Here is a 22,931-nt window from a genome sequence, read left to right as displayed (position 1 = left end):
ATATATATATATATATATATATATATATATAGAGAGAGAAGATATATATATATATATATATATATACATACATATATATATATATATTTATATATATATATATATATATATATATATAAAAATCTTGGATAAGTAAATTAAAAAAAACAAGGCCCTATTTCAGTTTACTTTGTGTGATAGAAAACAAAATGCTAAACATTATCCAGTACTTTAGGCAAGTTTTTCTCTAACATTCCAGGTCCAGAAGGGGTTGAAATTGTATGCTCTATCTGATTGAGGAATTTTGACTTTACTAGTCCTACAAGGTGCGCTAGTTGAGCCTAATCTCAGGTGCTTATGTTTTTTTTGAGAACTTTATTTCTAGTAGCTGATCTGGAATGAACAATTGAAAAGCATGTTTAGCCTTACTAAAAGGTTAAAGACCGCTGTTCCATAACCTGTCCGTCTGCTCTAAAGAGGGGGACAGACATCGCCGCAATTCAACCTGATCGAATACGATCAGGTTGATTGACACCCCCTGCTAGCGGACGATTGGCAGTGAATCTGCAGGGAGGGCGGCGTTGCACCAGCAGTTCACAAGAGCTGCTGGTGCAATGTTGAATGCGGGAAGCGTATTGCTCTCCGCATTCAGCAAGGTCTGTCGGACATGATCCGCAATGTCGTATCATGTCCGACAGGCCTTTCATAAATAGGCCCCTTAGCCTTTATGGATAAAATACTCAATTCAGGAATTGGTGCGGTACATTATCTTGTAGTGGGTTAATCTGAGTTAGTGACAGTTTAGTAAATTTGTAGTCTTTTGCGGATTCAGCTCATTAGAGGGCTCTATATAGCTTAAAATAGCTGATTTGAGTCTTAAATACTTTAATAATTTCTGTTAAGAAGAAGTCTTTGCACTGCTGCATGTGTTGAATTATGGTTTGAGTCAAAAATAAATTGACTGATAAATGCAGAAAGTTGTCACTTTAACCGATAATGCACAATCCTAAAGTGACATGTTTTATTGATTCCAGTCTTCATATTTATGGTTTTCCTAACAAACGGTGTGTATACTGATTGGATAGTTGTAATACATTTCAGCTTTTGTTGTGTATGGACTGTAATCTAATCATACTCTAAAGGTGTATGTTTGATGCTCATGATATATACTAAGTGTATCCTATTGATAATATAGAATGTGATTGTATAAGTCTTTAGCATTAACATTTTTTTTCCCTTAAGCAATGGGCCACGTTTGCAAGGACATGGTTTCTTATTGATGGAAAAATGCAGCCACCTGGAAAAATAGCCACATTGTGTTCAGTTCACCTGCAAGGGAAGCACAAGCCAGTGTACCACGCACTAAGTAAGTATACTAATGACTAATACATCATTGGTGTTTTTATACACAAATGTCAATAATAGTTAAAAACATGTTCTTGCTTTAAATCTATTAGAATGATGATGGTGTATTGACAATAAAATGGACTGTACGGCTAAATAAAATGCAATTAAGCTACTTTAACTGGCTAGAGGAGTGTAGCTCAGATAATCTCCTCTTTGTGGCCTGTATTGGCAAAGCTGCACGTCTACACAGCAGCCACGCATCTTTCCTGCCTTCAACTCATCACACTTGGTGCAAAGGTTTAGCATACTGTGCATGATTGTCCAGGTTCTTGGAGAATCAAAAGGCAGAGGCAGTCCAGGGATTAAAGAACTGCAGTTGGTGCTATGGTAAATTAAGTGATATATAATTGTGTTATAACCCCTTGATAGTTCCTGTTATTTTGCTCTGGAAAGTGAAAGGCTATGTAACTGGTGCTTGTGCTTTTTAGCCAAACAAGAACAATTGCACATGTGGTATGCAGAAATTATTTAAGCTCTTTAAGTTCTAATTACCAATGTGTGTTCAAGGCAATGCAGGGGTTAAATAACAGCAGATGATTTAATCACTGTCTGTTACAAGTAATAAAGGGGTTAAGCAGTGAAATTGAAAGCCAGACATTTTAATTCACTTCTACTTGAAATTAAAACGCTATCTTTGTATGTGTGTAACTGACAACCAAGGGGTTAACTGTAGATATGTTTTAATATATAAAAACACACACCATCGAGGGGTAAAAGTTACTAGTCCACTCAATATTTAATATAGGAAAAAAATCACATTTTTATTACTTGTCCACTACAATGTCTTACTCATCCTGGACTAGTGGAAATTATATAATTTTGTTTTTTTTCCAAAAAGTGTTTATTTACAAGCGTAACGTTTCAGAGTCTTTTTTTTTTTTCTTTGAGCAAGGAGTGAAGACCCCGAAATTTCACTCTTGTGAATAAACACTTTTTGGAAATCCAGTGAGTGCAAGTTATCCTGGTTGAATTTGTATTATATTGCCTGCACCCTGGTGGATGTCACAGGTATTGGGTATGTCAGTATATACCAGGGTTATAATACAATTTATTTGTTATTATTCTTTAAAACAAACCCCCAATTAAAATGTATATACAAAACAATTGAAATTAATATTTATTTCTAAATTCTTTAGATTAGTTAAAATTTATATACACATTGAAATATATTAAAGGGACAGTTTACCCAAAACTTGTTAAATTTTTAAACACAATAGCAGGAGTAGTTGAGTATAGTGGTGCTGAACATTCTGTTTTAATCATGCTCTGTTTTTTTAAATATTTTTTTGAAATGTCTGTTTACAATGTACTTTGCCTAAACCCCTTAGAAAATGTTCTGGCCGTGCGGCCAGTCTGCTGTTACTCCCCCTCAGTGCATTGGGCATGTGCTGTCCTCTCCTAAAGCTATTGTAAGAGATGTGGGTATGGACCAGCGCCAACTAACCCCTAAAAGCCTGGGGATGGTGGTACCTAGCAGCCACCAAGGAAATAACACAGGTTAGGTAAAAAGGCCCCCCAGGCGCCTACAGGAGGAGGCAAGGGATAAATGAAGGAACACAGGGGTGTGGAGAAATGTTACTTAGTCCACAAGTGAATAATGTTACTTGAACACAAATTCTAAAATTGGGATAACTAATTTAATGTAACAAATCTTAATACAGCAAATTAAATAAAAGTCATGGATCCATGCTAAATGAGTATAAAAACATACAATGATGTGTGTGTTTGTGTAGAAATATTAAAATGCAGTAGAATTCAAAGAAATATATATAAAAAATACCACATATAACAATCTTCAATATAAAATATATAAAAACATTGAACTCTTGAAAAATACAAAAAATAAAAACCCCCAAAAAAATATGAGTCTCCGATTTAATGTCCTTAGTAGCAGAAACGTGGCTCAGTCCATCCGTGATGACCTGAGCACACGCTAATTAGTTATCCCAAATTTAGAATTTGTGTTAAAGTTACATTATTCACTTGTGGACTAAGTAACATTTCTCCACACCCCTGTCTTCCTTCATTTATCCCTTGCCTCCTCCGGTAGGCGCCTGGGGGGCCTTTTTACCTAACCTAAAGCTATTGTAAACAAGCTGCCTGATGAGCTGTGCCTGATGACCTGAGCACACGCTATATTTCAATACATTGCATAGCTGTTTTTACTTGCTCAGATGCCGTGTCTGCCCTGCATTGCCTGCTAAAAATTCCTATGTGTAATAAAAGTCAGAGCTTGGACTGCAGACATCGGCTCTGTAAGATTGATGTGACTGGGACAGGCTATAGAATGGCAAGACAAGCAGAAAGATCACTTCAGCCAAACTTCTCACAGCGTGTAGTGAGCATATCAGGAGAACTACGTACTTGTAACAAAACAGATTCTCACAGCAGAAATACATACGCTGTCTGCACAAATACAGAGGTAAGAATTTCAGGTCTAATGATTTTTGTTGTTACAAGTACATAGTCCTCCTGATATGCTCACTACACGCTGTGAGAAGTTTAGCTGAAGTGATCTATCTGCTTGTCTTGCCGTTCTTCAGCCTGTCCCAGTCACATCAATCTTACAGAGCCAATGTCTGCAGTTAAAGCTCTGATGTTTATTACACATAGGAATTTTTAAAGCTGATGTATGTTTTCTGTTTAACAGGAATTAGAGAGGATTTGTGCAGGCAAATTTCTAATGCTCATTTGACATAGGAATTTGCATATAGCCTATGATTGGAGGGTGGGCATGCTAGACTAAAGCACAGCTCAGCCCTTTCCTGGGGGAGTGCCAGCACAGTTGATAATACTCACAGAAGCAGGAATAAAAAGCTAAAATTTGCTAAACATATTGTTAGCAAGTTTAACTATATATGTCTAATTTCTTTAGTCACTGTATTTCCTTTAGGGACATAGATTTGTGACTGCTGTGTACACTGGCCCTTTAAGTAGAGACTATCTTATGAATCAAATTATACACGCTTATGCTGTTATAATATTCTATACCACAGGTCATAACAAAAATATAACTTTAACATTAACTTTACTCACAATGAATCACATTAAATTACTACAATAAAATACCAGAGGTTGTATATATTTTTAATGCAAACAGCCATTTTATATGACTAGCTAAGACTACACAGGACTATGGGTATAAGCATAAAATATGAAGTGCCCTTTTAAAATTACCAGCTTCAATTACTGTAGCAATAATGAATGTATTTGCTTTACTATATTAAATTATAGCCACTGCCATACGTTACCACATAACCAAATGATTATTCAGTTTCCAGAATTTCCTGTGGGTCATCTAAGAAGGATTTATCCACCATGTGCAGAGGTACAGGTCTCAAAATTGTTAATCTCCCTTTGTTCAAGAAAGTGTCCCAAAATGTTAAAGAATATACTTGGCCCAAAGCCTATGTATTTTCCTCTCCAAAAATGCTTCTTTGAGTCTGTCTGTTGGCCTCTGTCTACTGTGTGTATGGGTCTTTATTCAAAAATAAAAATCCCTCCTCCTTTTCTTTAATCATTCCCACAAGATTTTGATAGGCCCTTACCAATGCTTGTCCCTGATCCACCTTTCGAGCTGAACATATCATTGACTATTTGGAACATATGGTGATTTGATACTATAATTTCCTTTGGTTGCAATTCTTGCATAAACCACTAGATGGTAGCAGACAACCAGAACTGCAGTCCCCACCATCAATACTGCTGCAATCTAGTATCTAACCTTTTAAAATGTTTATTAAATATACTTTCTCCTCAGTCTGAAATGAAAGAAACAATGTTGCTATTCATTTTTAAATAAGTAGACATTTTAAATCCTTAAGACTTCTTTGCTTTCAACAATACATAGGTTAAGACATGTTAAAATATTAACTCTCAGGTTTTCAAGTTCCCATATTAACCCCTTAACGACCGAGGACGTGCAGGGTACGTCCTCAAAAAAAGGCAGTTAACGCCTGAGGACGTACCCTGCACGTCCTCAGTGTGGAAAGCAGCTGGAAGCGATCCTGCTCGCTTCCAGCTGCTTTCCGGTTATTGCAGTGATGCCTCGATATGGAGGCATCCTGCAATAACTGTAGATGGCCATCCGATGCAGAGAGAGCCACTCTGTGGCCCTCTCTGCACCGGACATCGATGGCCGGTATCGTTGGTGGGTGGGAGCCGACTTGGAAGGCGGGTGGGCGGCCATCGATGGGCCGGGTAATGTAGAGGGGGGCGGGATCGGGGGCGGGGCCGATGGGGGCGTGCACGGCGGGCGGGCGCGTGCACGGGGCGGGAGCGGGTGGGAACCGCTACACTACAGAAAAGACATCACTAAAAGTTTCAGAAAAAAAGTTTACATTTAAAAAAAAAAGACAATCAAAGGTATCTAGGAGGGGGTGGGGGTTTGTTCTTTGGTGGGGGGGGAGCTACACTACAGAAAATGGGGAAAAAATAAAAAAGCAACTATTTTATTCTAAACTGGGTACTTGCAGACAGCTGCCAGTACCCAAAATGGCGGCCATTAAGGCAGAGGGGGAGGGTTAGAGAGCTGTTTGGTGGGGGATCAGTCAGGTTGGGGCCTAAGGGGGGCTCCTACACAGCAGCATATGTAAATATGCTTAAACACACCCCCCCCCCCAAAAAGCCTAAATATATCTTTTATTTTAGTACTGGCAGAGTTGCTGCCAGTACTTAAGATGGCGGGGACAATTGTGGGGTGGGGGAGGGAAGAGAGCTGTTTGGGAGGGATCAGGGGGTCTGATATTTCAGGTGGGAGGCTGAGCTCTACACTAAAGCTAAAATTAACCCTGCAAGCTCCCTACAAGCTACCTAATTAACCCCTTCACTGCTAGCCATAATACACGTGTGATGCGCAGCGGCATTTAGCAGCCTTCTAAGTACCAAAAAGCAATGCCAAAGCCATATATGTCTGTTATTTCTGAACAAAGGGGATCCCAGAGAAGCATTTACAACCATTTGTGCCATAATTGCACAAGCTGTTTGTAAATGATTTCAGTGAGAAACCTAAAATTGTGAAAAATTTTACTTTTTTTTTAATTTGATCGCAATTGGCGGTGAAATGGTGGCATGAAATATACCAAAATGGGCATAGATCATTACTTGGGGTTGTCTACTACACTACATTAAAGCTAAAATTACCCTAAAAAGCTCCCTACATGCTCCCTAATTAACCCCTTTACTTCTGGGCATAATACACGTGTGGTGCACAGTGGCATTTAGCAGCCTTCTAATTACCAAAAAGCAATGCCAAAGCCATATATGTCTGCTATTTCTGAACAAAGGGGATCCCAAATAAAAATTTACAATCATTTATGCCATAATTGCACAAGCTGTTTGTAAATAATGTCAGTTAGAAACCAAAAGTTTGTGAAAAAGTGAACAATATTTTGTATTTGATCGCATTTGGCGGTGAAATGGTGGCATGAAATATACCAAAATTGGCCTAGATCAATACTTTGGGATGTCTTCTAAAAAAAAATATATACATGTCAATGGATATTCAGAGATTCCTGAAAGATATCAGTGTCCCAATGTAACTAGCGCTAATCTTGAAAAAAAATGGTTTCTAAATAGCAAAGTGCTACTTGTATTTATTGCCCTATAACTTGCAAAAACAGCAAAGAACATGTAAACATTGAGTATTTCTAAACTCAGGACAAAATTTAGAAACTATTTAGCATTGGTGTTTTTTGGTGGTTGTAGATGTGTAACAGATTTTGTGGGTCAAAGTTAGAAAAAGTGTGTTTTTTTTCCATTTTTTTATAGTAAATTATAAGATACGATGAAAATAATGGTATCTTTGGAAAGTCCCGTTTAATGGCGAGAAAAACAATATATAATATGTGTGGGTACAGTAAATGAGTAAGAGGAAAATTACAGCTAAACACAAAGACCACAAAAATGTAAAAATAGCTTTGGTCCCAAATGGACAGAAAATGGAAAAGTGCTGTGGTCATTAAAGGGTTAATATAAATATTGCATATCTGTATATCTCCTGCTGAGTGTACCACTATACTCCTGGAAAAATCAAGAAGATGTTATTTGTTTCATATATCTTTAAAATAAGGTTATATAGTGGTTCATTTAATTTATTACAAACCTGAAATGCATTTCCCGGATCCATGGAGATATACATTTTTATACAAGACTGAGGTATACCTTATTGAAATTTAAACATAAGGTGTACTTTAAAATAAATTTCAAAGTTACAATTCTAACGTGTTTCTGCTAGTTAATCTTCACATAGACGTTACGTCTGGAATTTCTATGCAAAACAGTAAGGGCTAGATAATTACATTTGATTGGTAAGCTTTACCAATGCTCTGTATGATTAATGAAAGCTGTTAAAACTTGCAGGAAATGGTTTACACTGCAGTATTAATATTTATTGGCAGATCAGGACTTATGCATGTGTGTTAAACAACAAAGGTGGCATGAAGTAGGCTTGTTCAATGCATAAATGAATATCCCTTTTAAAAAGTTTATTATTTTGTTCCTTTTTTATATGAACTAAACATTTTTATAAATTAATATGCTTATTATTTAAATTCATAATCTTATTATTTATTAAAATGTAATTCATTTTAATCTTTAATTACATTTATAAAAACTTTATTTTGAGTGTCATGTTTATAGGGAGCTAGACAAACTGAGTAATCACCAGCTCCTGTTGGAGTGCTTGTGTCATTTTACAATTAAAATATACCTTTCATTTCTCTCTGTAAAATGTTCCATGAATTTATTTAACACTTTGTTCAGTATACCTTAAGGTGTTTTTTTGTTTTAATATTTAAGCTCAGTCTAACCCTATGCCCCTTGTTTTTAGCCAGTGTTTGTTCAAAGAAAAATAAATCACTGTATATTTATTCTTTGCTACACTCCATTAAACAGTATGTAGGCTGGTTATACATAATAAAGTAATAAAGTATTAATGGGTGTTATGAAGTTGGAAAGAGTTTTATATTCTGCTACATTTCTCCATAACAAAATCTGTTCAATACACTAAGTCCAGCCCTGTTTGCATAACTGTTTACTAGTGATTTAAAGGGATACTAAACCAATTTTTTTTTTTCTTTCGTGATTCAGATAGAGCATGAGATTTTAAGCACCTTTCTAATTTACTCCTATTATCAATTTTTCTTTGTTCTCATGCTATCTTGATTTGAAAAAGCAGTACTGTAAACTTTGGATCTGGACCATTTTTTGTTCAGAACATGGGTAGCACTTGCTGATTTGTGGCTAAATGTAACAAACCAATCAGCAAGTGCTACTCAGGTGCTGAACTAAAAATGGGCCGGCTCCTAACCTTTCATTTACTGCTTTTTCAAATCAAGATAACATGAGAACAAAGAAAAAATGATAATAGGAGTAAATTAGAAAGTTGCTTAAAATTGCATGCTCTATCTGAATCATGAAAGAAAAAATTTGGGGTTAGTATCCCTTTAAAATGTAGAAGCTTTGTCTATTACTGCAATTATCATTCAGCATTTTGTGGAGGAAGAGTTGCTCCGGTTCAGCAGTTCAGCTCTGTTAGAGAAAACTGAGGTTTGATTTACAGCAGCCTAACACAGAGCAACCCCCACTACCTCCCCACACTACACAGCTGTAAATCAAACCTCCATTGTCTCTCACGGAGCTGAACTGCTGAACCGGAGCAACTCTTCTTCCACAGCACTAAACCAACAGTACACCGGAGCCTTTCAGAACAGGAAGTGCAGATTCTGCAGAAAGAAGAACCGCTCTAGGTAGGAAAGGAGGGAAGAGTCTGTGCTGCAGTGACTTCATGAGTGAGTGGCATTGTGGGAAATGTAGTTGCTAACCAAATGGCCTAGAAGGCCTCTAGCTGCACCGGCCTTAATTTTAGGTGCGGGTGGATGCAGTAAGCGTCAGCCAGCAAGTGTAAGTGTGGGGCAGATAGAGCATACAATTTTCAGCCGGTTTGCCCCTCTTTCAGCCCAAATGAAATATGCCCATTTGCGGCCCAAAATGTCGGCTGCCGAAATTTCGGTGCATCCCTATTAAATATACTTTAATTTTCAGTATTAATAAACTTATCTGGTCAACATATATATCCCATTTAATATAATTGAAAATGTACAATTTGAGATCAAACAAGAGTATATTATCAATTATATGTTAAAATATGCTTATTGGAGTCTCATTCCTTTTCAATATAAATATAGCCCACATCTTTGTACATCTTTTGATAGTGTTATTTTGAGTGCATGAAAAACACAATTTTATATAATTTATGGGACAATTTACTGTGTTCTCCTCAGTCTAAAATGAAAGAAACAATGTTGCTATTCATTTTGAAATGAGTAGACATTTTAAATCCTTAAGACTTCTATGCTTTCAACAATACATAGGTTAAGACATGTTAAAATATTAGCTCTCAGGCTTTCAAGTTCCCACATTAATATAAATATTGCATATCTGTATATCTCCTGCTGAGTGTACCACTATACTCCTGGAAAAATCAAGAAGATGTTATTTGTTTCATACATCTTTAAAATAAGGTTATATAGTGGTTTATTTAATTTATTACAAACCTGAAATGAATTTCTCAGATCCATGGAGATATACATTTTTATACAAGACTGAGGTATACCTTATTGAAATTTAAACATGAGGTGTACTTTAAAATAAATTTCAAAATTACAATTCAAACATGTGTTTCTGCTAGTTAATCTTCACATAGACGTTACGTCTGGAATTTGTGGATTCAACTCGGCAGGGGTAATCACCTCTTGCATATATTTAGGCTTCAAAAGAGATCAGTCCCAGACCTAGCGACTGTTGCCTACAGATAGGAAAAACTCCTCCTTATAAAGGCTTGCTTTGAAGAAATCTGCTTTCACTAATTGAACCAAATGTTTTCCTTTTGTCCCTAGCTTGTCTTAAGCAGCAAGGAGGGGGCATGGGTCATAGTGAGACCAATTCAATTTATATTGGATATTAACTCAATGGAATTATTAAATTATGTGACACATCTGTAGTTTATTTAATGTTACTTCACAGGTACCCTGACAGCTCCATTAATATTTGACTGGAAATCAGAACACATAATTAAACAAGTGGATAGTTCCGACTTATCTATGCAGTTATGCAATGAAATCTGTGTGTTCACATGTGGATTGGTCACAAAGGTCACGCATGGACAGAGGGACCAATGTCCTTTTTATACCTTTCACTAGACACCAGAGAGAGGGCAATGTTTCGTTAAACACTGTGCTGGCAGCAGCATCTATTACAAATCCTGCTGTGTTCACGGCAACCCTGCAATACTTAAGCAGCATCTCTAAAAGCTAATCCCATCCCAGATTAAAGAGACTGCCCATAAATCATTCAATGCTATTTTTATATGCAAAGTGGTATTGCATTGATTTTAGTCAAGTAACCTGTTTTTGGACAGAAGCCGTTTCCAAATGTTTGAAGGTAAACACCTAGGAATTTGATAATAGCAAATCTTAGAATGAGATTCTAGTTCCAAGGTAAATCTATACAATTTACCATTTGTCACGGATATCAGACTGCCAAAGCTACCTCCTCCCATATTGTGGATTATTGTCCCCCCCAGGTTCCCTTTTATTGTTACCCTGATGGCACATTGTCACAAAAAGAGCTGATCTCTGCCCGATTGGCCCCTTCATAACTTGCCAGGCTTATGGAACCACTCGTTGGCTGTGCTTGCTAGAGGTCCTCGCTGAACTTTAACCTAGGTCGCTTCAGAGGCCCTTTGCCCCAGAGCTCCGTTCTTTTGGGGATTTATGTCTTTGGTAGACAGTGGTTGGGGTGATTGCTGAGGGGGAGCTCACTCGGGAACCAGGGGTTTTGGACACCCCCCACCTCAGACTGTTCCTGAATACCTTTGCCAGACTGCTGCTCCGGTCCTCAGTAACGGATCATGTTGCTTTTTGACCTGTGGCATCTGGGGACCAGGAGCCCTCTGACCCCCTGGAATGGCCCGCTGCTTCCCCGGGATCACCCCGAAACCGCAACCTAGCTATTATGGGATCACCTATGTGACTATGGCTCCTATGGAGGCGCCAGCCTGTCTGGAGGGGCGGGAAGCACAGGATCAGATAAGGCTCTTATCAAGATGAGAATGTGTATATAAGCTGTGTTTTCCACAATAAAGTCTGTTTGCGTTTCACCTTAATACTGGTCTTGTCTGGTTATTAGGGTGGGCTCTTGCTAAAATCACTTTCTCTGCTCTATAGCTACAAGTTCCAGGTACAGGAAGGACCCTTTTGGCGTAGCTACCCAGTCGGGGTAGCCGGAGTCTGTCACACCATTTTATTACATTTCAACCACAAGCTTTTAAATGGATATGAATCCCAAATTTTTTTTTATTTTTTTTTATTTTGACAGATACATACAATTTTAAAAAACGTTCCATTTTACTTATTTTATCAAATTTGCTTTGTTCTCATGGTATTCTTTGTTGTTGAGATACCTAGGTAGGTGCTGGAGCACTACATGGCAGGAAATAGTGCTGCCCTATAGTGCTCTTACAAACAGAGAAGATTCTTGCACAATTGCTGCCATATAGCACTGCAGACACGTGCACACTCCTGAACATACGTCCCTGTTTTTCAACAAAATATACTAATAGAACAAAAAGAATTTAAGTAAATTAGAACTTTTTTTTTTTTTTAAATTGTATTCTCTATCTGAATCATAGTAGCATAGTAGATGAGGTTGAAAAAAATACAGAAGTCCATCGAGTTAAAGCTATACAAATCTTAATGTATCTACAAATTAATCCCATTTCAAAAAAAGTGACTCATTTAGCCTCCAGCAATCATATCCCTGAATTCTGTTTCTAGACAGAAATGTTTCTTAACCATTTTTAAATGTATCTACGGTATTGTCATTTGCTACCTTCTTAGGTAATGAGTTCCAAAATATAATTGCTCTTACAGTGAAAAAAATAACATTTACTTTGCTGGAGCTTAAATCTCCTTTCCTCCTGCCTTAAATTGTGACCTCTTGTCACAAACAATGTTTTTGGATTAAAAAGTGCTTCTGCCATCTCTGTATATGGGCCTTGAATATATTTATATAAAGTAATCATCAGGTCATTGCTCAAGCACCTTTTCTTTCATGTAATTGGCAAGAGTCCATGAGCTAGTGACGTATAGGATATACAATCCTAACAGGAGGGGCAAAGTTTCCCAAACCTCAAAATGCCTATAAATACACCCCTCACCACAACCAAAATTCAGTTTTACAAACTTTGCCTCCTATGGAGGAGGTGGTGAAGTAAGTTTCTACGTTGATATGCGCTTCTCAGCATTTTGAAGCCGGATTCCTCTCAGAGTACAGTGAATGTCAGAGGGATGTGAAGGGAGTATTACCTATTGAATGCAATGGTTTTCCACATGGGAGATCGATTTCATAGGTTCTCTGTTATCGGTCGTAGAGATTCATCTCCTACCTCCCTTATTCAGATTGACGATATACTCTCATTACCATTACCTCTACTGATAACTGTTTCAGTACTGGTTTGGCTATCTGCTATATGTGGATGGGTGTCTTTTGGTAAGTATGTTTTCATTACTTAAGATACTCTCAGCTATGGTTTGGCACTTTATGTATTAATATAAAGTTCTAAATATATGTATTGTATTTATATTTGCCATGAGTCAGGTTTATGTATATTTCCTTTTGCAGACTGTCAGTTTCATATTTGGGAAAAGCATATTTAGGAAAATATTTTTTCTTACCTGGGGTATAGTATTTTTTTTCTATTGACTGTTTTCTCATTAAATTTCGCGGGCAAAATTAGGCTCACGAGGGCGCAAAATGCCAAAGTTTATTGCGTCATTCTTGGCGTGAGAAATTTTTTGGCGCGAAGTTATGTCCGATGACGCAAAATCGTAATTTTTGGCGTCTTAGTTGACGCCGAGTTCCTTGCACAAGGTTGCGTCTTCAATGACGCGAGTGTGTCATTACCGGATGTTCTTAGCGCCAAAAATAATTTTAGTTAAGTTGTGCGTCATACTTGTGCCAAATTATTTCATTATTTTAAACCCCTTTCCTATATGCCTCTTGCCTTTTCTTCTATTCAGAGTGCTATGCTGTTTGCATTTTTTTCCCATTCCTGAAACTGCCATATAAGGAAATTTATGTTTTCTCTATATGTTGTTTTTTTTCTCTTACATTTGCAAGATGTCTCAATCTGATCCTGTCTCAGAAACCACTGTTGGAACCCTGCTGCCTGATAACAGTTCTACCAAAGCTAAGTGCATTTGTTTTAAATTTGTGGAGATTATATCGCCAGCTGTGGTATGTAATATTTTTCATGATAAGCTTTTACATGCAGAGAATGTGTCCATCAGTAATAGTACTATGTCTGTTGTTCCTTCAACATCTAATGTACAAGATATACCTGTGAATATAAAAGATTTTATTGCTGATGCGATTCAGAAGTTTTGTCTGCCATTCCGCCTTCTAATAAACGTAAATGGTCTTTTAAAACTACTCATAAAGTTGATGAAATTTCAAATGACCAACAGCATACTGAATTATCCTCCTCTGATGAGGATCTATCTGTTTCAGAAGATCCTTCTTCAGATATTGACACTGACAAATCTACTTATTTATTTAAAATGGAGTATATTTGTTCCTTGTTAAAAGAAGTGTTGATTACATTGGATATGGAGGAAACTAGTCCTCTTGATATTAAAACTAGTAAACGTTTAAATTCTGTTTATAAACCTCCTGTGGTTACTTCAGAGGTTTTTCCAGTTCCTGATGCTGTTTTTGATATGATTTCTAAGGAATGGAATAGGCCTGGTACTTCTTTTATTCCTTCTTCAAGGTTTAAAAAATTGTATCCTTTGCCAGCAGTTTGATTGGAGTTTTGGGAAAAGATCCCCAAAGTTGATGGGGCTATTTCTACTCTTGCTAAACATACTACTATTCCTATGGAAGATAGTACTTCTTTTAAAGACCCTTTAGATAGGAAACTTGAATCTTATCTAAGGAATGCTTATTTATATTCTGGTCATCTCCTCAGGCCTGCCATTTCTATGGCTGATGTTGCAGCTCCATCAACGTTTTGGTTGGAAAGTTTAGCGCAACAGGAAATGGATCCTGATTTGTCTAGCATTGTTCGCTTGCTTCAACATGCTAATCATTTTATTTGTGATGCCATTTTTGATATCATCAAAATTGATGTTAAATTTATGTCTTTAGCTATTTTAGCTAGAAGAGCTTTGTGGCTTAAATCTTCGAATGCTGACATGGTATCTAAGTCTAGATTACTATCTCTTTCTTTCCAAGGTAATAAGTTATTTAGTTCTCAGTTGGATTTGATTATTTCAACTGTCACTGGGGGAAGGGAGTTTTTTTGCCTCAGGATAAAAGACCTAAGGGTAAATCTAAAGCTTCTAACCGTTTTCGTTCCTTTCGACAAAATAAGGAACAGAAACCTAATCCTTCCCCCAAAGAATCTGGTTCCAATTGGAAGCTTTCTTCAAGTTGGAGTAAATCCAAACGGTTTAAGAAACCAAAGCCAGCCCCCAAGTCTGCATGAAGGTGCGGCCCTCATTCCAGCTCAGCTGGTAGGGGGCAGATTAAGATTCTTCCAAAACATTTGGGCAGATTCTATCCAAAATCATTGGATTCAGAGTATTGTCTCTCAAGGGTACAGAATAGGATTCAGAGTAAGACCTCCTGTAAGAAGGTTTTTTCTCTCACGCATCCCAGTAAATCCAGTAAAGGCTCAAGCTTTTCTGAAGGGTGTTTCCGACCTGGAGCTTTCAGGGGTAATCATACCAGTTCCGTTTCAGGAACAGGGTCTGGGGTTTTTATTCAAATCTATTCATTGTCCCAATGAAAGAAAATTCATTCAGGCCAGTTCTGGATCTGAAAATTTTGAATCGTTATGTAAGAGTGCCAACTTTCAAAATAGTTACTATAAGGACTATTCTGCCTTTTGTTCAGCAAGGGCATTACATGTCCACAATAGACTTACAGGATGCATATCTTCATATTCCGATTCATCCAGACCATTATCAGTTTCTAAAATTCTCTTTTCTAGACGAGCATTACTAATTTGTCGCTCTTCCCTTTGGCCTAGCGACAGCTCCAAGAATTTTTTCAAAGGTTCTCGGTGCCCTACTCTCTGTAATCAGAGAACGGAGTATTTTCTTATTTGGACGATATCTTTGTACCAGCTCAGTCTTTACATTCTGCAGAATCTCACACGAATCAACTAGTGTTGTTTCTTCAAAGACATGGTTGGAGGATCAATTTACCAAAAAGTTCCTTGATTTCTCAGACAAGGGTCACCTTTTTAGGCTTCCAGATAGATTCAGTGTCCATGACTCAGTCTCTTACAGACCAGAGACAATTAAAATTGGTTTCAGCTTGTTGGAACCTTTAGTCTCAGTCATTTCCTTCAGTGGCTATGTGCATGGAAGTTTTAGGTCTCATGACTGCAGCATCGACGCGATCCCCTTTGCTAGTTTTCATATGAGACCTCTCCAGCTTTGTATGCTGAACCAATGGTGCAGGGATTATACAAAGATATCACAATTAATATCCTTAAATCCCAATGTTCGACTCTCTCTGACTTGGTTATTAGATCACCATCCTATAGTTCAAGGGGCCTCTCTTGTTCGTCCAACCTGGACTGTGATCACAACAGATGCAAGTCTTTCAGGTTGGGGAGCTGTCTGGGGATCTCTGACAGCACAAGGGGTTTGGAAACCTCAAGAGGCGAGGTTACCAATCAATATTTTAGAACTCTGTGCGATCTTCAAGGCTCTTCAGGTGTGACCTCTGTTGAAGAGAGAACTGTTCATCTGTTTTCAGACAGACAATATCACAACTGTGGCATATGTCAATCATCAGGGTGGGACTCGCCGTCCCCAAGCCATGAAAGAAGTATCTTGGATACTTGCTTGGGCGGAATCCAGCTCCTGTGTAATTTCTGCGGTCCATATCCCAGGTAAAGACAATTGGGAAGCGGCTTATCTCAGCCGTCAGACTTTACATCCGGGGGAGTGGTCGCTCCATCCAGATGTGTTTTCATAGATTGTTCAGATGTGGGGTCTTCCAGAAATAGATCTGATGGCTTCCCATCTAAACAAGAAACTTCCCAGGTACCTGTCTAGGTCCAGAGATCCTCAGGTGGAAGCAGTGGATGCGTTAGCAGTTCCTTGGTGTTACCAACCTGCTTATATCTTCCCGCCTCTAGTTCTTCTTCCAAAAGTGATCTCCAAAATCATCATGGAACAATAGTTTGTGTTGCTGGTAGCTCCAGCATGGCCTCACAGGTTTTGGTATGCGGATCTTGTCTGGATGTCCAGTTGCCAACCTTGGCTACTTTCATTAAGGCTAGACCTTCTGTCTCAAGGTCCGTTTTTCCATCAGGATCTCAAATCATTAAATTTAAGGGTATGGAAATTGAACGCCTAGTGCTTAGCCATAGAGGTTTCTCTGACTCAGTGATTAATACTATGTTACAGGCTCGTAAATCTGTTTCTAGGAAGATTTATTATCAAGTTTGGAAGACTTATATTTCATGGTGTTCTTCTCATAAATTCTCCTGGCATTATTTTAGAATTCCTAGAATTTTACAGTTTCTTCAGGATGGTTTGGATAAAGGTTTGTCTGCAAGTTCCTTGAAGGGACAAATCTCTGCTCTTTCTGTTTTATTTCTCTGAAATAACAGAAAAAGGAGAGAGGCACTGTATGTGTGAAGGCACTCCAATGTGCCTCTGTGAAGGCACTCCAATGTGCCAATAGTTGCAGACTGGTTTTCAACAGAAGACCTGCTAGCTGATACAGGCAATATCTGGATTCCCAAGAGAGGCAGCTCCCCAAGGTAGCGTAGAAAAATGCATTCAGCAATGAGAATGTATAGGCCTGATGAAACGGTGCTAACCGTGAAACATGTTGCATGATCTGTTTGTGCACACAACAGCATGAGTTGTTGTTTTTAATATTGTTTTTACTTTGGATTAAAACATTTTTTTAACTATACATTCTCATTGCTGAGTGCATTTTTCTACGCTACCTTGGGGAGCTGCCTCTCTTGGGAATCCAGATACTGCCTGTATCAGCTAGCTGGTCTGCTGTTGAAAACCAGTCTGCAACTATTGGCACATTGGAGTGCCTTCACAGAATGTGAGTACCCTGTACTATCTTTGTACTCTCCTTCAGTTGTCGATTGATTCACACATACGGCGCCTCTCTCCTTTTTCTGTTGTTTTTAGAGCTGTTAACCACATATGGTGAAGATTGAGTGCTGCCTCTTCATTTTTTGGACATCATTTACCCATCATTTCACATTATTCCTGACTACCTCATAATCACCAAGGACTGTGATAAAAAATGGTGACTATATCAAAAAACTTTAGATTTTGTTCTGGAGTATATTGATTTTTCTATATAGCGCCCCCTATAGGGTGTTAACCCTTTATATTATTTCACAGAAAGATTGCTAAGCTTCCTGATATTCACTGTTTTGTACAGGCTTTGGTCCGTATCAAGCCTGTGATTAAATCAATCTCTCCTCCTTGGAGTCTTAATTTAGTTTTGAAGGCTTTACAGGCTCCTCCTTTTGAGCCTATGCATTCTTTGGACATTAAACTACTTTCTTGGTAAATGTTGTTCCTTTTGGCCATCTCTTCTGCTAGAAGAGTTTCTAAATTATCTGCTCTTCCTTGTGAATCTCCTTTTCTGATTTTCCATCAGGATAAGGCAGTTTTGCGGACTTCATTTAAATTCTTACCTAAGGTTGTGAATTCTAACAACATTAATAGAGAAATTGTTGTCCCTTCTTTGTGTCCTAATCCTAAGAATTCTTTGGAGAGATCCTTGCATTCTTTGGATGTGGTAAGAGCTTTGAAATATTATTTTGAAACTACTAAAGATTTCAGGAAGACTTCTAGTTTATTTGTTATTTTTTCTGGTTATAGGAAAGGTCAGAAGGCTTCTGCCATTTCCTTGGCATCTTGATTAAAGCTTTTGATTCATCAGGCTTATTTGGAGTCGGGTCAGGCCCCGCCTCAGAGAATTACAGCTCATTCTACTAGATCAGCCTCCACTTTGTGGGCTTTTAAGAATGAAGCTTCAGTTGATCAGATTTGCAAAGCAGCAACTTGGTCTTCTTTGCATACATTTACTAAATTCTACCGTTTGATGTATTTGCTTCTTCGGAAGCAGTTTTTGGTAGAAAAGTTCTTCAGGCAGCTGTTTCAGTTTTATTCCTCTGTTTATGTTTTAAGTTTTTTTCTTTCATTTATGAGAAAAACTTATTTTTTTGGTTGTGGATTTAATTTTCTTAACGGAAAATGGCTGTTTTTATTTTATCCCTCCCTCTCTAGTGACTCTTGTGTAGAGTTCCACATCTTGGGTATTTCTATCCCATACGTCACTAGCTCATGGACTCTTGCCAATTACATGAAAGAAAACATAATTTATGTAAGAACTTACCTGATAAATTAATTTCTTTCATATTGGCAAGAGTCCATGAGACCCACCCATTTTATGGTGGTTATGATTTATTTTGTATAAAGCACAATTAATTCCAAGTTCCTTTGTTGATGCTTTTTCACCCCACTACTTGGCTATTCGTTAAACTGAATTGTGGGTGTGGTGAGGGGTGCATTTATAAGCATTTTGAGGTTTGGGAAACTTTGCCCCTCCTGGTAGAATTGTATATCCCATACGTCACTAGCTCATGGACTCTTGCCAATATGAAAGAAATGAATTTATCAGGTAAGTTCTTACATAAATTGTTTTTTTCTAGAAAAAAACAGACAGTTTGGCTAACCTCTGCTCAAAGCTTAAAGGGATAAGAAAGTCAAAATTAAACTTGCATGATTCAGATAGAGCATGTAATTTTAAGACACTCTTAAATTGACTTGTGCTTTATTCTTTTGGTATCCCTTGTTTGAAAAGAATACACGCATATACTGCACTAGTGAAACCTAGCTGCTGATTGGTGCCTACATACATTTGTCTCTTGTGATTGGCGAACTAGACATGTTCAGCTAATTGCCAGTAGTTAAATGCTTTTCTTTCAGCAAAGGATAACAAGATAATGAAGCAAATTTGACAATGGAAGCAAATTGGAAAGTTGTTTAAAAACGTATGTTCTATTTGAATCATAAAAGAAAAGTTTGGGGTTTCCTGACGTTTAAATTCTCCACACCCCTAATTAGATTTTTAGAGATTAGTCCCCAGAATTGCACTCCATATTCAAGAAAAGGTCTCACCAGGGATTTATATAGTGACAAAATGCTTTCCTCCCTTGCATCATTGTCTCTCTTTTCATACATGCTTATATCTTATTAAACTTAGAAGCCACTGCTAGGCATTGTGCACCCATCTTTAGCTTGTTATCTAGAAGTAATCCCAAATACCATTTCCACCTCTGTTTTGCTAGTCCCATTTAAATAATAGGTTGCCTGCTTAATTTACTTTCACAATATAGAACCTAGCATTTTCCAGTATTAAATCTCATTTCCATTTACCTGCCCATTCTTCTAATTTTTGTAGATCCCCTTGTAAAACCATTTCATTCTGCACTGAACTAATGACCTTACACAATTCTTTATCATCTGCAAAAATAGAGATGTTGCTATTTAATGCTTGCTCCAAGTCAAATAAAAATATTAAAAAGAACAGGGCCCAGTACTGATCTCTCTTGGGACTCCACTGATTACCTTTGTCTAATCTGAGTATGATCCGTTTACAACTACTCATCGCTCCCTGCCTTTTATCTAATAATTTATCCATGAGCTAACATTTTTAGCTATTCCCAGTCCCTTAATATTGTGCAGTAATCTCTCATGTGGCACTGTATCAACCAATCCAAGTATATCACATCACAACCAATTCCCCTATCTATATTTTTACTTACTTCTTCGTAGAATCTTATTAGATTAGTCTGACATTATCTATTTCTCATAAAACCATGCTTATTTGAACTCATAATTTTGTTTACATGAATATACTTTTCAATATAATCCATTCTTGTGTCTTCCCCACTATTGATGTCAGACTTAACTGGTCTTTTTAATTCAATAAAAAGCAGCAAAACCAGGTTTGCCAAGTGCAATGTCCTTTATTCTCTCATTGTTAAGACAAACAGCGCAGTGTGATAAAATCCCTTTATATTACAAGCCATAGAGCAGACAACAGGTTCAGTATACCAACATGCACGGACTTATGAAAACTCTCGCTCACCCCGCTCCTCATGCGGTTGCCTCACCCCGTCTGTCCTCCCAGATCGAGCTCCTTTTGCAGGAAAAAGAGGTCTTACCTAGTGGTGTAGAGTGTCCGTTAGTAACCTCCACACTTGCGGATCCTGCTCCGTCCTCACTCTTTTGGCTCGCCCGGACACAGCTGCACACTTACGCTGCCTTTCAGGTGAGGGTGTGATCACAGTGCAAACTCCTTCCTGTTTGCAATTAGCATAGAACCAAAAAGAAAAAGCGGATCCATCCCAATGCTTACAAACAATAGGTGACTTTATTGAAGCGTTTTTCTTTCAGTAAGACAACTTTGAAAAACTTCAGAGGCACACACTTTTAAATCAAAGGAGCTGTTAAGAGGTCCGGTGTCGGTCTTACGCGTTTCGGCGGATCCTGACCACCTTAATCATAGACCATACCGGAACCTCACTACCTGTAACCTTTTTACCTGTATACAGGTATACGCCCTCTAACATTTACTCCAATCATATATATACAAGGGAGACAGCCCTAAACGGCTAAACAACATTGAATACTATTGTATTAGACCTTGTGAATAGATTTTAACAGTTTGAAGACCATAATTCAATATTATATAAAAACGTATTCTAAACCAAAAACCATATTAAATTGAAGAGCTGATTTCATTCTGATGTTTTATACTTATTTCTCGAGCAAATCTTATAAGCAATTTTTTTCAATACCCTTTGGTTTTAATATAACTTGTTTTTCTTTCTTTTGTTTACAAACTTAGCAACAATTTATAGCTATTAAAGACCTGCATTACCATACAAAATATATATAGGAATTACATTTAGATACAATTTACTCTTAATAAAACAGAGCAACAGAGTGTAAAAGTCCATTTATTTGACTGTTAATGGGGTGATTTTTAACTTTAGGGAGATTATTCCCTCCATCTCCTGCCCTGCATATTTATAAAATAAAAATCCTAATTACAAATATGAAGATTTTTTAAAAATATATGGTAACTCAATAGAACTATTGGTAAGGTATTTCACAATAGAAATAACAAAGTTTTTATATTAAACCATATTTTCTTGGATAATTTTTATCTTAAGTTTAACTATTAGTTACTCCAACAGTTAATAATATCATGTTCGGAGTTAAACCCCTCAGGAACAAGAGTCTTAAAGATAAAAATCCAATAGGCCTCTTGCTTTTCTGCGCTTGCATCTCACTTTATAGAGGAACACAACCAAGATCTAAGAACATTTAGTTGGTCAGCCATTGAACATATACATAAGTCACACAGTCACTCTAAAAAAGCAAGAGGCCTATTGGATTTTTATCTTTAAGACTCTTGTTCCTGAGGGGTTTAACTCCGAACATGATATTATTAACTGTTGGAGTAACTAATAGTTAAACTTAAGATAAAAATTAATTCCTATATATATTTTGTATGGTAATGCAGGTCTTTAATAGCTATAAATTGTTGCTAAGTTTGTAAACAAAAGAAAGAAAAACAAGTTATATTAAAACCAAAGGGTATTGAAATAAACTGCTTATAAGATTTGCTCGAGAAATAAGTATAAAACATCAGAATGAAATCAGCTCTTCAATTTAATATGGTTTTTGGTTTAGAATACGTTTTTATATAATATTGAATTATGGTCTTCAAACTGTTAAAATCTATTCACAAGGTCTAATACAATAGTATTCAATGTTGTTTAGCCGTTTAGGGCTTTTTCCCTTGTATATATATGATGGAGTAAATGTTAGAGGGCGTATACCTGTATACAGGTAAAAAGGTTACAGGTAGTGAGGTTCCGGTATGGTCTATGATTAAGGCGGTCAGGATCCGCCGAAACGCGTAAGACCGACACCGGACCTCTTAACAGCTCCTTTGATTTTAAAGTGTGTGCCTCTGAAGTTTTTCAAAGTTGTGTTACTGAAAGAAAAACGCTTCAATAAAGTCACCTATTGTTTGTAAGCATTGGGATGGATCCGCTTTTTCTTTTTGGTTCTTAACTGGTCTTTAGCTTCCTGGATCAGCCCTGCTTCCATTTTTAAAAAGTGGCACCAAATCAGCTTTTTACGACAGTCCTGAGGTACTATACCCAAAGATAATAAGTCATGAAAAAGGAAGAGTAGTAGTTTGGTTATAACAGTGCTAAGTTCCTATAAAACTCCTGGGTGTATGCCATCTGGACTTGGAGTTTTATTTACCTTAATATTATCTAGTTTTTCCCCCTGATATCCTCTAGAGAAAACTCAATTAATTGTAGGGGCTTGTATGTTATATTTTGTTTCAAAGTATCTCCCATTGGTTCCTCTCTTGTGTATGCTAAAGAAATG

General features: G+C 37.3%; 1 protein-coding gene across 1 annotated transcript in view; it reads left to right on the top strand.

The window, feature by feature from the left end:
• The window catches only part of MRPL13 (mitochondrial ribosomal protein L13), a 236,538-nt gene that overhangs the window by 2,241 nt on the left and 211,366 nt on the right, over positions 1-22,931 (top strand). Inside the window, exon 2 of the mRNA XM_053715324.1 lies at positions 1,222-1,345. Coding sequence (XP_053571299.1) covers positions 1,222-1,345 — 124 coding nt within the window. The remainder of the gene's footprint in view (positions 1-1,221; positions 1,346-22,931) is intronic.

This window comes from Bombina bombina, chromosome 5 (genome assembly GCF_027579735.1).
Source record: "Bombina bombina isolate aBomBom1 chromosome 5, aBomBom1.pri, whole genome shotgun sequence".
In the NCBI taxonomy this organism is placed as follows: domain Eukaryota; kingdom Metazoa; phylum Chordata; class Amphibia; order Anura; family Bombinatoridae; genus Bombina; species Bombina bombina.
Note: the sequence above shows the minus strand (reverse complement) of the source record. Positions and strands in the feature narration are given on the sequence as shown.